Source organism: Anser anser, assembly GCF_964211835.1.
Source record: "Anser anser genome assembly, chromosome: 3".
NCBI classification, from domain to species: Eukaryota; Metazoa; Chordata; class Aves; order Anseriformes; family Anatidae; genus Anser; species Anser anser.
In genome coordinates this window covers 31332942-31346441 of record NC_139722.1, presented here as the reverse complement: position 1 = coordinate 31346441, position 13500 = coordinate 31332942, and the positions used below count along the sequence as shown (strand labels likewise).

At 35.8% G+C, this 13500-nt stretch overlaps 1 protein-coding gene across 18 annotated transcripts in view; it reads right to left on the bottom strand.

Annotated features, from left to right (window-relative positions):
• COL19A1 (collagen type XIX alpha 1 chain) overlaps positions 1-13500 on the bottom strand; it is a 202734-nt gene that overhangs the window by 82360 nt on the left and 106874 nt on the right. For all 18 annotated transcript variants that reach the window (XM_083832480.1, XM_083832466.1, XM_083832479.1 and 15 more), the window contains one exon: positions 4612-4665. In XM_083832480.1, coding sequence (XP_083688606.1) covers positions 4612-4665 — 54 coding nt within the window. The remainder of the gene's footprint in view (positions 1-4611; positions 4666-13500) is intronic.

Below are 13500 nucleotides of genomic sequence, written 5' to 3'. Positions count from 1 at the left end.
GTTAACTTACAGTAATTACTAAGATGAGAATTACTAAGTAAGTAATAACTTAATACATGCAAGAAAAATGTGCAAGTATTTTTGACAGTAAATTCTAGAAGGCATGAAAACTCCAGAAAGTACACAACAGATAGACATAGCAATATATTACTTGTTTTGAGGAGAAAAAAAAACAAACACAAGACTAAAAACTTTTACAACTGATCAAATTTGAAAGGAGAGAACCCTGAGTGTTAAAGAGGGATGGAAACATAGATTTGGGGAATTCAGTGAATGAGAATGAGCTTGAGTTTTCAGAATAAGACATTAAAAATAAAATATTTCAATATTTCTCTCAATAAAGTAGGAACTTCACCTTTTTCTTCTTTGGTTTGGTGTCTACTCTATGATCTAACCAGGTCCTTTCTGAGGAAAGTGTATTAGCTAGGCTTAAATTACACACCCCAAATATAAATGCAGCTATGCACTACATTTTATTGCAAAGATTAATATTCTAACATCTACAAAATTAGTAATGCTTAACATCTTCCCTTTTTACTTTGCAGTTTGGTTTCTAGAGCAACACTACCTAGAAATAAATACCTATATTTGAATTACTAGTGATGAAGAAACCCACACTTTAAGCTGATAACTTTTTGCTTGTATCTGAAAACATCTGTCTTAATGTGTAATATTTTTTCTTTTGTATTGATATTTAGATAGCATCAATTCACTATTTTTTATCTTTCCAGAAAAATAACGATAGCAATTCCAGTGAAGATGGCCAATATAATGAAGATAAGAATGATTTATTTTGGAAAAGATTACTTGCCAGGATCTTTTACACCGTACCAATGAAAATGCTTTATATGAAAGTATGAGATCTTCCTCGAGCAACTTTCCCAAAGGGAAAAAAAAAAATAGTAAATTGGGATAAATGTTTCTGCCACTGGTGGAAATGCAGGAGGAAACGCAGGTGGAAATGCATTCTGCACCAATGCATTGTTTCTTTCTATTATGCTCACTACCATGTTATTATGGTATTCCATGATTTTTATTTTTTATTTCCTGGATGGAAAAGCATTAATTATACTTTAAACATATACATACTCTATCACATAATTCAGCTCACAGTTGAAGTGAGAAGCAAGGTCCATACATATGAGCTGTTGATTGGGAGAGGGAAAGCAAATTTGAGAGATCTTAGAAAGAAAGTGAAGCATGAAGGACCATGAGTCTACTGGCTTTGGTGACCAAAGGGAAAAGGGCACAATGAGAAGGCATAACAAAGAAGATGAGAGTAAAAAAGGTCCCAGTAAGTGGGAATTGATGAATTTACTCTCGTAAACATAACTAATATACTAAACTACCGATGTGTTTGTTGTACACACTTCTATCATCAAGTTCCATGGCTGAGTTATTTGCATACCATCATTTACAAGCCTAAGAACCTGCTAAGAACTGCTCATTGACTTGGGAGAAAGATCATATCCCAGCGAGATCATGTAACAGAAACACAACAGATGACCAGGCCAGAGAAAATGAAATATATATTATTTTAATAACCAAATATTGACTCAACACAATGTAACTGTGCCTACAATGCATTAATTGGACAAAAGTGTTTACTGCTTTATTTGAAATAATGCATTGATTTCCCCTTGCTCTTGAAATAAATAACCTACAGCCATCATCTGATTCAGTGATGTAAATTTATGCTTTTAAGCAAATTCCACATATATGTCAATATATGTGTCAATAAGCATTTAAAGGTTGGCACAACTTTGAACTAAAATCTACAATTTATATTTATTATAGTTATACATAAATATGCATATGTATAATTATATATAAAGATTTAATTTCTAATATATATATATATTACTATGTAATTTTCAATATAGATTATGAGATGAAAGAAATGCTACTACCCAGATTTACTCCTTTTAATACGGCAGAGGGGTACATTTGCCCTAGGTCGCCCCTGTAGTCAAAATAAGGTGACTGGTGTCCACTTTGGGGAGTGTCCCATCATTCATATTTGTTAGTAGTTCTAATAATAACCTCTGTGATCTTGAATGATAAAAAAAATCCCACTTAAAAACACTCTGAAAAAAAAATGCATGGCTCAGGCCAGTTCAAACAGGAGAAAAACCCACTGGCATGGCTTTTATTCTTCCCCTTCTAACTCATTTTGTATTGTCACTTATCTAAAGCACTAGCTTTGTCATGAGTCTTTTAAAAGGTTTTTTGAGTTTTTGACATAACATCATTAACACTGTTAATTTTCCTCTGCTCCTTAGATCTTGTTTTTAGTGTATTCAGAGGTCTCTAACTTACACACTTAACAATTCTCAATTTGCTATTAATATCAGCCTAATTTTCAAAAGAGCTGAACACTAAAAAATGCTGCTGCAGTGGGAATTAAAATTTTGAAATATGACACATACAATGCAAATGGAAAGAGTAAAAATGTCAGGTTCTCAAGGTTTGGCACCCAAAATTAAACAGATTTTTTCAGAAGTTTTGGGTGCTTCTTTTCCCCTAATATGTTACAGCTCAAGTCTGCAAAATGGGCATAATAGCACCTTTACATCTGAGCAATATGTTGAAGAAAAATCATCAGTTAGTTTAATGCTCAATATTATGCTTTCATGCTCCAAATACAGCCCATGACAAAACCAATAATTTCATATAATGTGAAAGATTTGGATGATCTGCTGGAAGTAGAACAAAGGAACATGACATCTATAATTAAATAAAAAGGAATATTTAATAGCCATTAGATATGTGCTGTCCTGTTTGTCATTAAACAGAGCAGAGATCTTGTTACAAACAGTATGTTATTGTGTAATTAAATGTATTGGAAATGCAAGTGCACATGGGAGTTGAATTAAGACTGCAAACTATGTTATTAAAGCTTGGGTGGGGGTGGCCAGCAGAATGAGTATTGTTGTGAACATCTCACTGGCAGAAAGATAAAGACAGATGCTGTGAGTCTGAAGTCTGCTGTTCCCATTGTCTGGCCCAGGGCAACTGTGTGCATGGCTGAGATTATAAAACAATCAGCACTCCTGTTTTTAAATATATTGGAGTGAGACAGCAGTTCAGTTTTTATGTGTGGATAGGAAATGGCCATGATAAATTTATGAATCCCCTAATTTCCACTGCAAAATAAAAAGGGCATCTCCAAATGAATTTATCCAAAATTATAGATAATACAATGCATTAATTCTGAATCTCTGCCTCAAAAATTAAGAAATTCAAAGAGTGATGCTTCTAAAATAGTCATATTTATAATTGTCCCTAAAGGAGAACTAAGAAACTTTGAATGTCTGCAGACTGAATGCTTCACATAAAAACACACAAAAGTGTACTATAACTGAGTATCTGGAGCCTTTCAGTATCCTGGGTATCTAACTGCATAACAGTAAAAGTCATAGTAATTATAAAATCCTTAATAACAAGACTATAATCCCATGTTTATATTCACCACATAACTTCTGATTCTCCCTTACTACATTGTCTTTTTTTTTTTTTCTGAAAGGATTCTCTAGCCTTCCTTTGAAATTTAAATAATCTCAGTTTTCAAATTTTCATGTTTAACTTATGTGAAATTCATTAACAGTTTTTTAACTTAAAGAAAACAGCAATAAAAAGCATTGAGTAATGGCCTGTAGGCCTCAAAGCTTTTGTTCAAGAACTGGTCTTATGTTATACCAGGGAAGTAGTCACTACTAGAATTATTAAACTGGCCTTTAATAATTCATTGTGGTTGACTAATGTCAATAATACTAAATCCTTCCACTTTAGATAACTTAACTGAGATACTCAACATTATGATACCTAAAGTAACCATGAATTATTGAGAGATCCAGTTTTAAAACCATGAACTGGGTGCAATTTCATTCATAAAAATATAGAAATGTTTGAGTATGAATGTCCTCCCAAGGAGAAAAATAGGATATAAACTTTCAAGTTATTTCTTGAGATATCAGGTTCACAAATATTCATTCTCTGCTCCACTTAAGTACCAAAGACAGGAGGTCAGGGAAAGTGAAAGCATAATATACACAAGGAAATCAGCCAATTATTTCATTATAATAAAATTCTCAATAACCAAATGTTTATTTCATGCCTTGGGAATAATCTCCACTGTTGTTGTTTTTTTCTTAGTGTAGATAGTGTATTCTTTGTATATATACGCTAGGCTCTGACACTTGCATAATGGCATCTACAAAAAAACTCGGGTCATTAGCTCTGGATTCTGATAACATTGTAGATAATGATCTTACATTCATATATCCTAGATGCAGTAAGGTATGGTCTATTTCTGCAAGAAAACTAAATCTCCTGAGCAGTTTTAGTATTCTTCCATTTCAAATTAAAACAGAAGCATATTGAACAAAAGACAATATCTACATCTGTGCTGCCAGTCATTAAAACATTTTAGATGGTTTAAATTGTTAAATCTCCTTCAACTGAAGAGAAACCTCAAATGTCAAAGCTCATTTTGTTGTCAGCATGCTTCATACTCAGCTGCTACCTTTCAATTTTTTATTAGTGCTTAGAAAGAAGTCACACATCAAGGTCAGTGAGCACACACACCAGTTGTTCACAAAGTTTACTCACCCTTTGACCTTCTTTGCCAGGTGGACCCTGGGGACCCTCCAGCCCTGGCAAACCCTGAAAATGCAAACATTAAACAAATATAACATTCAATATTATTTTCATCCTGTATTATTCTATACAAGTGAGCCAGGTGTCAAGACAAAGCATTTATTTCTAATAAAAGCAGGTTAGTTGTAATTACATCTTCCAGGGTACTGTTGTATTCAAGTGTGAGGAAGAAAATGCAAACTGTAATTATTAATCGTATTCTTTTATATAGATGCTGAATCAGTTAGAATCAGAGAGGTGAATCAGCAGTACTACTTAAGCAATTATAAATGTATTTAGCTACAGTTTTGTGTGAAAATCTATTTATCTGGTTAAGTTAGGATGCCATAAGAAAGCAAACAATTTATGTTAAGTGAATGACAACTTTACAACTCAAATTCTAACATAGGCCCTGGATGTGGAGGGGAAAGGAAGGGAGGGGAGAGAAGTGAGACTAAATATAGCAGGCAGCCTTATGCTTTCTGTATTGTAAGAATCAGCTCTCTGCTGTTTCCTCTGTGTGCCTGGGCTGAGCTTTTCAAAACCCTTCAGAGTCACTTCTGTCTTCCTCTCACCCCTAACCAGTTGCAGGAGTTTGGGGTATTTTGAATATGTCTGAGCCTTCCTTCTTAACTCAGTGCAAGGCTGACCCTGCAGACACAGAATCACAGACTGTTTCTGAGGCATGGGGGTATAAATTTTGTATCTGATTAATGTACAATATAATCATAAAGCCTTCACATAACAGCTTTGTGCTTAGAACACTGCTCCCCCTTAATTTATGAGTCACCTTGGAACAATTTTTTTTTTCAAAATGACTTCAAGGAAGCTATCCAATTTCCATTATAGCAACAAGAAATATGAAATGAGTTTCAATGTAATCAGCAAAGAGCACTGAGCAGATCTACTTCCTATAATTTTTTTAAATGAATGTAATATTGCATATTCCTACAGGATATCAAAAAATCAAGAATTTATGTTTAGTTTACTTAACAGTTTGAAATACTAAAATATTACATTCTTAACCATTTAAATTATGCAGACTTGGGTATTACTTCAATACACTTCAAATTGAAATACTTCAGCCTGAGTTATATGCTTGGCCAAATTCTGAACTCCTTGTTTAGAATCAATAATGCAGATTTACTGCACCAGTAAGGGTAAACTGAACCCCTGTAAGAGTCGTGTTTTTAAAAAATGTCCAGATTTCCAGGAAAAAAAAATTAAAAAGTTATTTTATGATCTCTAATTCCCAAGATAGACTGGTGAAAGTGAGCATATAGAAGTTGCTAGCTCGTATCTCTTCAATGGATATCTTCAGTTTATTAGAATGAAGGCTGACTTCAATTGTAAATTAAAGCAGACAGCTCAAGGGTTCTTCTTTTCCTATCCTTTCTCTACTCAGCCACTGAATACCTCAGACATTTTTTCACCACTAGATATTTCTTCTTTCCCTTCAGCACATAATACAAACAAGAAAAGGTTTAGAATCTTTTACAAAATTTATGCACGCTGTTTCCATTTTTTTCCAAAAGTTTATGGAACTGGTATATGCATGACAATGTAGTGTCCAATAAATCCCAGTGAGTTAATTGCAGTGCAGTTATGTAGCATATACTTGCACAAACACATAAAGCAATAGGTGAATATGAACTCTGTAAGCCTTTTGTACTTCCTCAAGGTAGTTCAAAAATTTGCTAAGAATCCTTTCTGTTCAACTATTAGCAATATTTTACTTTGTAGAGAAATTCTTGGAATCCAGGAAGAGGTGAAGCTTTGTTTTGTTAATATTTCATTTTTTGTGACAATTTTATGTATGGGATTGAAATGAAAGCCTGTAATGTCTGTTTTATGAAGGAGGAAATACTGAGCCTCACATATCCGTACAATAAGACTCCAAGGGGCTAAGAATTATACAACAATATAACTGCACAATAATGATAATTAACAGCCAACATTTTTGCTCTAGACCTACTTTTATTCTTTTTCTTCTCTCTACAATATTATTGTCAAGAAAAAGGAACCAGATAAGAAGGTTTATCTTCAAGGAAAGGGAGGAGAGCTGCTTACAATTGGTAACTACGCAGGGAGGACTACTCTGTACAAGGAGCCATATCCTGACATTGAATCCGAGGTAAAAGTTCACACTAACTTCAGTGGGATCTTCAGTTTAAAAAGTGATAGGACAATATGGGCTGCATTAAATAACATGGTTGCAAAGCTGCAATAACTTAGCAATGGTAATGACTTAGCAATGCTATCATTATTCAGCATTCACTGGATGAGATCCTGGAAAAATAACTGAAGAAGAAACCTGCAGAAGGAATGAAAATAAAACTTCTCAACGGTGAAATCTCTCTAAAGGGATGAATAAAACATCCCCTGTTAAATTCCTATAAAACCTGGCAATGAATTTAACAGTTCAGGCACAGAAAAGAAGAATGTAATTTGTAAGAAGGCACATCAAGGTTTCTACTTTGGTCTTTTTCCTATTTAACTTCTGGAGATCTCCCAGAGATCTCTGGAGATCAAAGATCAGGTTCTCCACTCCTTCAAATTATAGGAGACACAGGTGGTATGCAAACCCCATCAAAGGAACCCATCTCCACAGACAGAGAGAGACAGGCTATATACTGTCACGTGGCCTCATAGAATATGATGTTGATTGTTTTTAAAGTGTTTGTATCAGAAAGCAATCTATTTCACATGTACTGTCTCCACAAGTAAACAACAACCAAAGCAATCAAAATGATTCATTACTGTGTCAGTTTCCAACCTGAGCCTTGCATCAGCAACAGGATGAGTATGGCAAAAAGCAAAGGGAGATGCAGGAATAGCACAAGGCATAAAGTGAGACATAAGAAAGGCGCTGAGCTCTGCTCTCTGGGGACAGTGACAGGACCCGAGGGAACGGCATGGAGCTGGGACAGGGGAGGGTCAGGCTGGGTGTTAGGAAAAGATTCTTCACCAAGAGAGTGGCCAGGCACTGGGACAGGCTGCCCAGGGAACTGGTCATGGCACTGAGCCTGCCCAAGTGCAAGAGGCATTTGGACAAAGCTCTCAGAAATACCGTTTGATTTCTGGGTGGTCCTGTGTGGACCCAGGAGTTGGACTCAATGATCCTTGTGAGTCCCTTCCAAATCAGGATATTCTATGATTCTATGAACACAGAAAATCTACTACAATGAGTGAGAATAGCTTTGAAAGATAAAACATCATACACTGGGAGACACAAGAGGGTCATACAGCATCTTGAAAAAGAAATTAAGGGTGGGAACTGGCAAATTCCTTTATAAAGAGGTAAACTAATGGGAACTGTTGGCAAGGGAAAAGATGTTGGTTGTTATGCTGTTATGCTAGATAAAGGAAAAGCAAGCTTATAGTTGTTTAAAGAAAAAAATCATCAAAACAGATTAAAATTTAGTCAAGGGAAGAGAGAAAAACCGACATATTTAAAAAATGTTACAGTAGAAAAACTGAGCTTTTAGAAGAACTTGCATCTCATCAAAGGTGTTAATTCCAACAAATATTTTTAATACATAATATTTCTGGCCAGATAAAAACGAATGAGAATTATCAAACTTTAGATGGTAGAAGAAAAATGTGTTTGGAAATGGTAGAAATATCAACTAACAATTCAGACAGTTAAGCTATTTTAAGTTTCATAAGGTATCGGTTTAAAGTGTATTAGTTGGCATGTAACTGCCAGAAGCTGCTTATTACAGGACCGGAATCCTGCCATGTGACTATGCAGGTACAAAAACATGTTAAAATCCTTGTTACATCAAGACAAATATCTACAGAGACATGGTGGAGACTTGGTTTGTGAATTTAATAGTTCAGAATAACTGCCTAACCTAAGAACACATTCTGAACAAAAGCAAAATGTTTACTGTGACCTCTTGGTGAATTAAAAACCAACACAAAATAGAACAGCTGAAGTGGAAGACTGAAATTACTTGAAGTTGTTATTTGTATTACTTCCTCCGGAAGCTTATGTCTGATGCCAAAAGCATGTTTAAAACAATATTTTACAAGTCAGTGTATTTTTAGTATTCTGAAAGTTGCTTCAAAATGTAGCTGATTGTTTTTGAAGCAGGCTAGACAGATGCCTTATGCACTCTTAAGTTGCGCTGCTGAAATAGATTCTGAGCATAGAAGACTTTCCTCCTCTACACAAATTAGAGATAGTATACAAATGCTAACAATAAGAAGAAAGGTCTAATTAAGGCACACACACACACACGAAAAAATTATACACCTTTACAGACCGTTTTCTGTGTTCTACACATAAACTATTCTCACCCAATTTTGTGCCTTGCAAATTCCAGCACATAAATGACCTCATTTTTTATGGAATAAATGCTGCTAGACAGGGAGAAAGTGCATGAGACAAGTCAAGCAAAGACATGGATAAAAGCTTAATTAGGTATGTAGAAGCAACACGTGGTAATGTAAGAACAGGTCATTTTTTACCCTTTGAATATGTGCTTTTATAATCATAAAACTTGCTACTTTAAAAATACTCAGCTGTAATAGACATTATTTGGCTATAGTTGGTATAGTTCCACTGAAACAAAATCAGCAGTAGAATTTTTGTTTTTAATTTTTACAAGCAAATCGGTAGGCAATTCCCAGCGCAAAGACTTGACCTAGTTATTCAAGACACAGTTCTCACTAGGATAAAGAAAAACCATCACACTGACGGATTTAGGTTTATGATGATCCCTCTGAGAAGTCCATGAATAGAGCAGGATAAAATTGCACAAATCAATAGTACAGTAAAATGTGACTTGATTCCTGAAGTAACAGAACACGTGATCATGGTAACCTGCTGCAGCCTGAAAGAACCAAAGGGCATTCCTCACCTGTCCAAATACCACTCTTCTGATGGACAGTACTGCTGCTGCTGCACTCATGCAAGAATGCCCCAGCTATGCAGAAAAAACAGACAAGACGTATCCAGATGCCGTTCAATTAAATCTTAAAGTCATCTTCTGATCTGGATGTGTTACCAGACAAGAGATCTACTCTGCCGGTCATGATTTTCACTGTGACCCTTTAACCTGTTTTGAGTGTATTTTCCTCTTTGGCTTGTTTCTACTGCATGTTGTGGGGAAACTAGTGCCTTCCTCCCTTGTAAGAATGGGCTATTGCCATCAGCAACATTTCTATATACCGTCAACATTTCCAAACATGACCTTCCTTCACATCCTTACTGAATTAACTTGGGTTGGAAAGCTGAAACATTTTGACCCTGTTTTTGGCCTGTTACTGCTACTGCAATAATCATACTGCTTTGGTCTTGAGTTTGACATGGAATCAGCCTCATTTTTTTTTTTTTTTTTTCTTTCAAACTGCTACCAGCCCACTTACTTCTGTGGAAAAGGAGACAGCATTTATCAGTAAACATTTCAGACTGCAAGAAAACATGATCAGATACTTTTTTTTATGATAATTTATTACTGATGCAAACAGAAAATATGTTCTCACTGATCTCATTATTCTTAGGGTTTGGTCATTTCTGTAATTCTCTCTGGTAACTTCACCTGAAATTTATTTTGCTTCAGAGACAATAATTTCAAAGGAAAATTGGAAGACTAATTTCACAGAAGTTCACACTTTATGAACCTAGTACTTTTAATAGACCTGAGTTTATCTGCTAAGCAAAAAAAAAAAAAGTATTTAAATTCCTGAGGAGTAATTTGAAAAGATTCTTTACATGATGTCTGCTGTGAATACAAAAGCATATGGGACTATTCTCTAATCATTCCTCTAATGAAGGACATATAAATTCTATTCACGCCAATTTAGAAGACTGTGAATTTTTGAAAAACATAAATCTGTGAGGCCAAGACATGAATTTTCACTTGTGCCTTCAGTATCAGTATTACCGCACACAGAAGACAGATTGAAATTGCTAAAACATCTTGTTTCACTAAATAGGGTAATCTTAATAGGATCTGCTTCCATACTTAAAAAGCATTTCACAAAAAAAAAAAAAGAATATTTGTAAGTTATACTGTGAGAGTTAAAGATCGTTATATCTAATGCAAAAGAACTAAACTGTTTGGTATTTTTATGAAGTTAATACACCCCCAGTAAAAAGCTCAAATAGTTGTAATTCAGATTTTTCATAGAGGGCTATATATGAAAATAAGATAATTAGAGTGAAAATATAATTTTCTGTCTATACTTTCTTTAGTTACCGAGTATTGCTCTCCTTTGGTTCCTGTCATTATGTGAAAAGAATGAGAGGATAACATTAGTTGAGACACTTACTAATGGTAGGTGTGGGTGGGGGTGTACATCCCTGCTTAAGTAACACAAGTTATCCCCAGGAGATGTTTTATTTTTCAGTGTAAGACACAAATCATTTGCAGGAGTTGAAGTAAGTAAAATTTTGCACATGATTTTCCAGGAAGAAGCATCTGAAATGCTGCTGCCAATTGCAACAGCAAAAATGTGGGGATACAGTATGTTACCTCTTCAGAGGTCCATATAAAATCCAAAAAATTACACTATCATTGAATTTGTGCAGGTATTTCCTAGGAAATACTGGAGAGCATGAATTACAATTTTAGCTTTACACAAATAATTAGAGAAGCTATGAGAGGAAAGCTGAGTAACCCCTTGTTGATGTGATGTTTGTTTACTGAGGGAACGGCCGAAAGCGACCGCAGAACTTGCCTGGGCCTGGACCTGCAGCTTCCCCCTTCAGACGGCTCATGCTGCACTTGTGCCCCAGCTCCCTTCGGCCCGATTTAACCAGCCCCGGGAGCCAACATTCCAACTATCTGTTTAGTAAGCAAGTCTTGGGTACTGCTGTCTGTGGCCGACTTAAGCCTTGGCTTCTGCGTAAACACTTGGTGCCATCTGGATGACTATTTTATAACTCCTGAAAGGGATAGGTTCACAGGAACGTACAGACGGACACTCGTTTTCCTCAGGAACTAAAAGCAGCGTATCAAGTGTCGAGAGGAATAGTTATCATATATTTTACAAGAGATTGCTGCGCTACCTTCCCTCACCTGTCACTCCTCTGACACGATATGCACAGGCTTAAGCTGTGGATACCAGAGAGAGAGGGAGCTGCTTAGCCAGCTGTGTCACTTCAGAAAACAGTCGCTAGCTTCTCAAACCAAATGTCACTTTTTGATAAAACTGCCCAGCAGAACGGTATAATCTCTGCCCCTTATTCTCTAAAGGCTCCTCGATTACGATACAATTTATCAGGGAACTTACACTTTTAGAGACTAACCATATTACTGCATAAAGCAGGTAAAATTAGGAAGAAAATTTCATAATATATTCCCAACATGTGCTATAAGAAATTTGAAAAATACCGAAGAAAAGAGATCTGGTACTTATACAGCACTTCAGAAAGTTAAACTAGAAGAGAAATTAAAGACAGCAGAAATAAAGGATGAGAATCAATCATGACTTTGGACTACTCCTTTATAAAACTACTACCAGAACTGAGGAGACAAATACGTGTATCTCCACTCGTAATGTTAATTGACTCCATGGTAACATATAAAAATTTTAAAGCCACATTAAATATACTTAAATATGTACATATGTGTCAAAGTTAGTGCCACTAAAATTTAGTTGTATGAATAATGCATGAATCAAATACTTAAAACTTCCTGTAATTACTAATTTCAGTAGGATTCTAACATAAAGCCTATTTTTTATCTATTTCTTTTTGCAGCTGAGCGTATTTTGCACTACAATGCCATTTTTTTCCCTCTAACTAATCATGCAAGAATGATGATATTGTATTAACAGGACTTTCCATATTTGCCTTAAAAAACCATACTGAAACACATGGGCTGTGATTCTAATCCCAACTCTATTAACTACAGAAACAGCCAGGCATATACTTAAATTCTTTCTGAACTCCCTGCTATTACTGTAAGACACTTTGTTAAGTGTGCATGCTTTAGCATTTTGGTAGAGATTTACCGTTAAATGACATTAAACAAGATAACTCATCTCTAAGTGCTTTGTTCAAAGCAATGCGCTTTCTGATCTATGAAATTTCAATTTCAAACTGATAAAAAAAAATGGTTTTTAAAAAGTCACAGCATTATTTCCCCTCTCACAGTTTAGCATAGGCTCATTTGCCTGATAGGTTGTTACAGTTGTTGGGTATTTATGAATTCTGCCATCCATACTATGTCGAAGTATCCCTCATTCGTTAGAGACGCTACAATGGCTATACCTATCTATTAAAACACTGACAGATTTTTCCTCCAAAGACAAATAACTTCATTCTGTCCTGCATATTTTCATGCTGGTGGGCAGAGAACTCTTACTGTGCTTCTGAGCAGTACGTGATTTAGTACTCCCCAGGAATTCCTGAGCCCTTTGAGACACAGGATCACTCACACCCTTTAGACTTTCACATTTCCTATTACTTATGGCTATGTGTTTTTGCAGATTACCTACAAACAACTGGGCATGGATTAAGGACAACAAAGCAGTCTGGGAATCACTGCAATGAAGCAGCCTCAGCCTTTTAGTCATGCTCATGCTCCCCATGATGGGGACAGGACTGTGGTACAGGCCTGCGTGTGGGAAAAATGCTCTGGCCCTGCACAGCCCTGCAGATGCTCTAGTTCATCCTGAGACTGGCGTGAATGGCAGAACTTCTTCCACTGTTGGATAATTTCTATAGATATGAATATGAATGGAAGAGCCTCACAGGGCAGCGGAGCTCTGTAACACCATAATTTCCCACCTGTATCAACGTGGCCTTTGTGCTGAGGTGGAAGGTAAATGACCCAGGCCCAGACTTCTAGCTTGACCAAACCAAGTCTTTTGGGATATTTCCTCCCTCCGTGCCCAAATGCATTT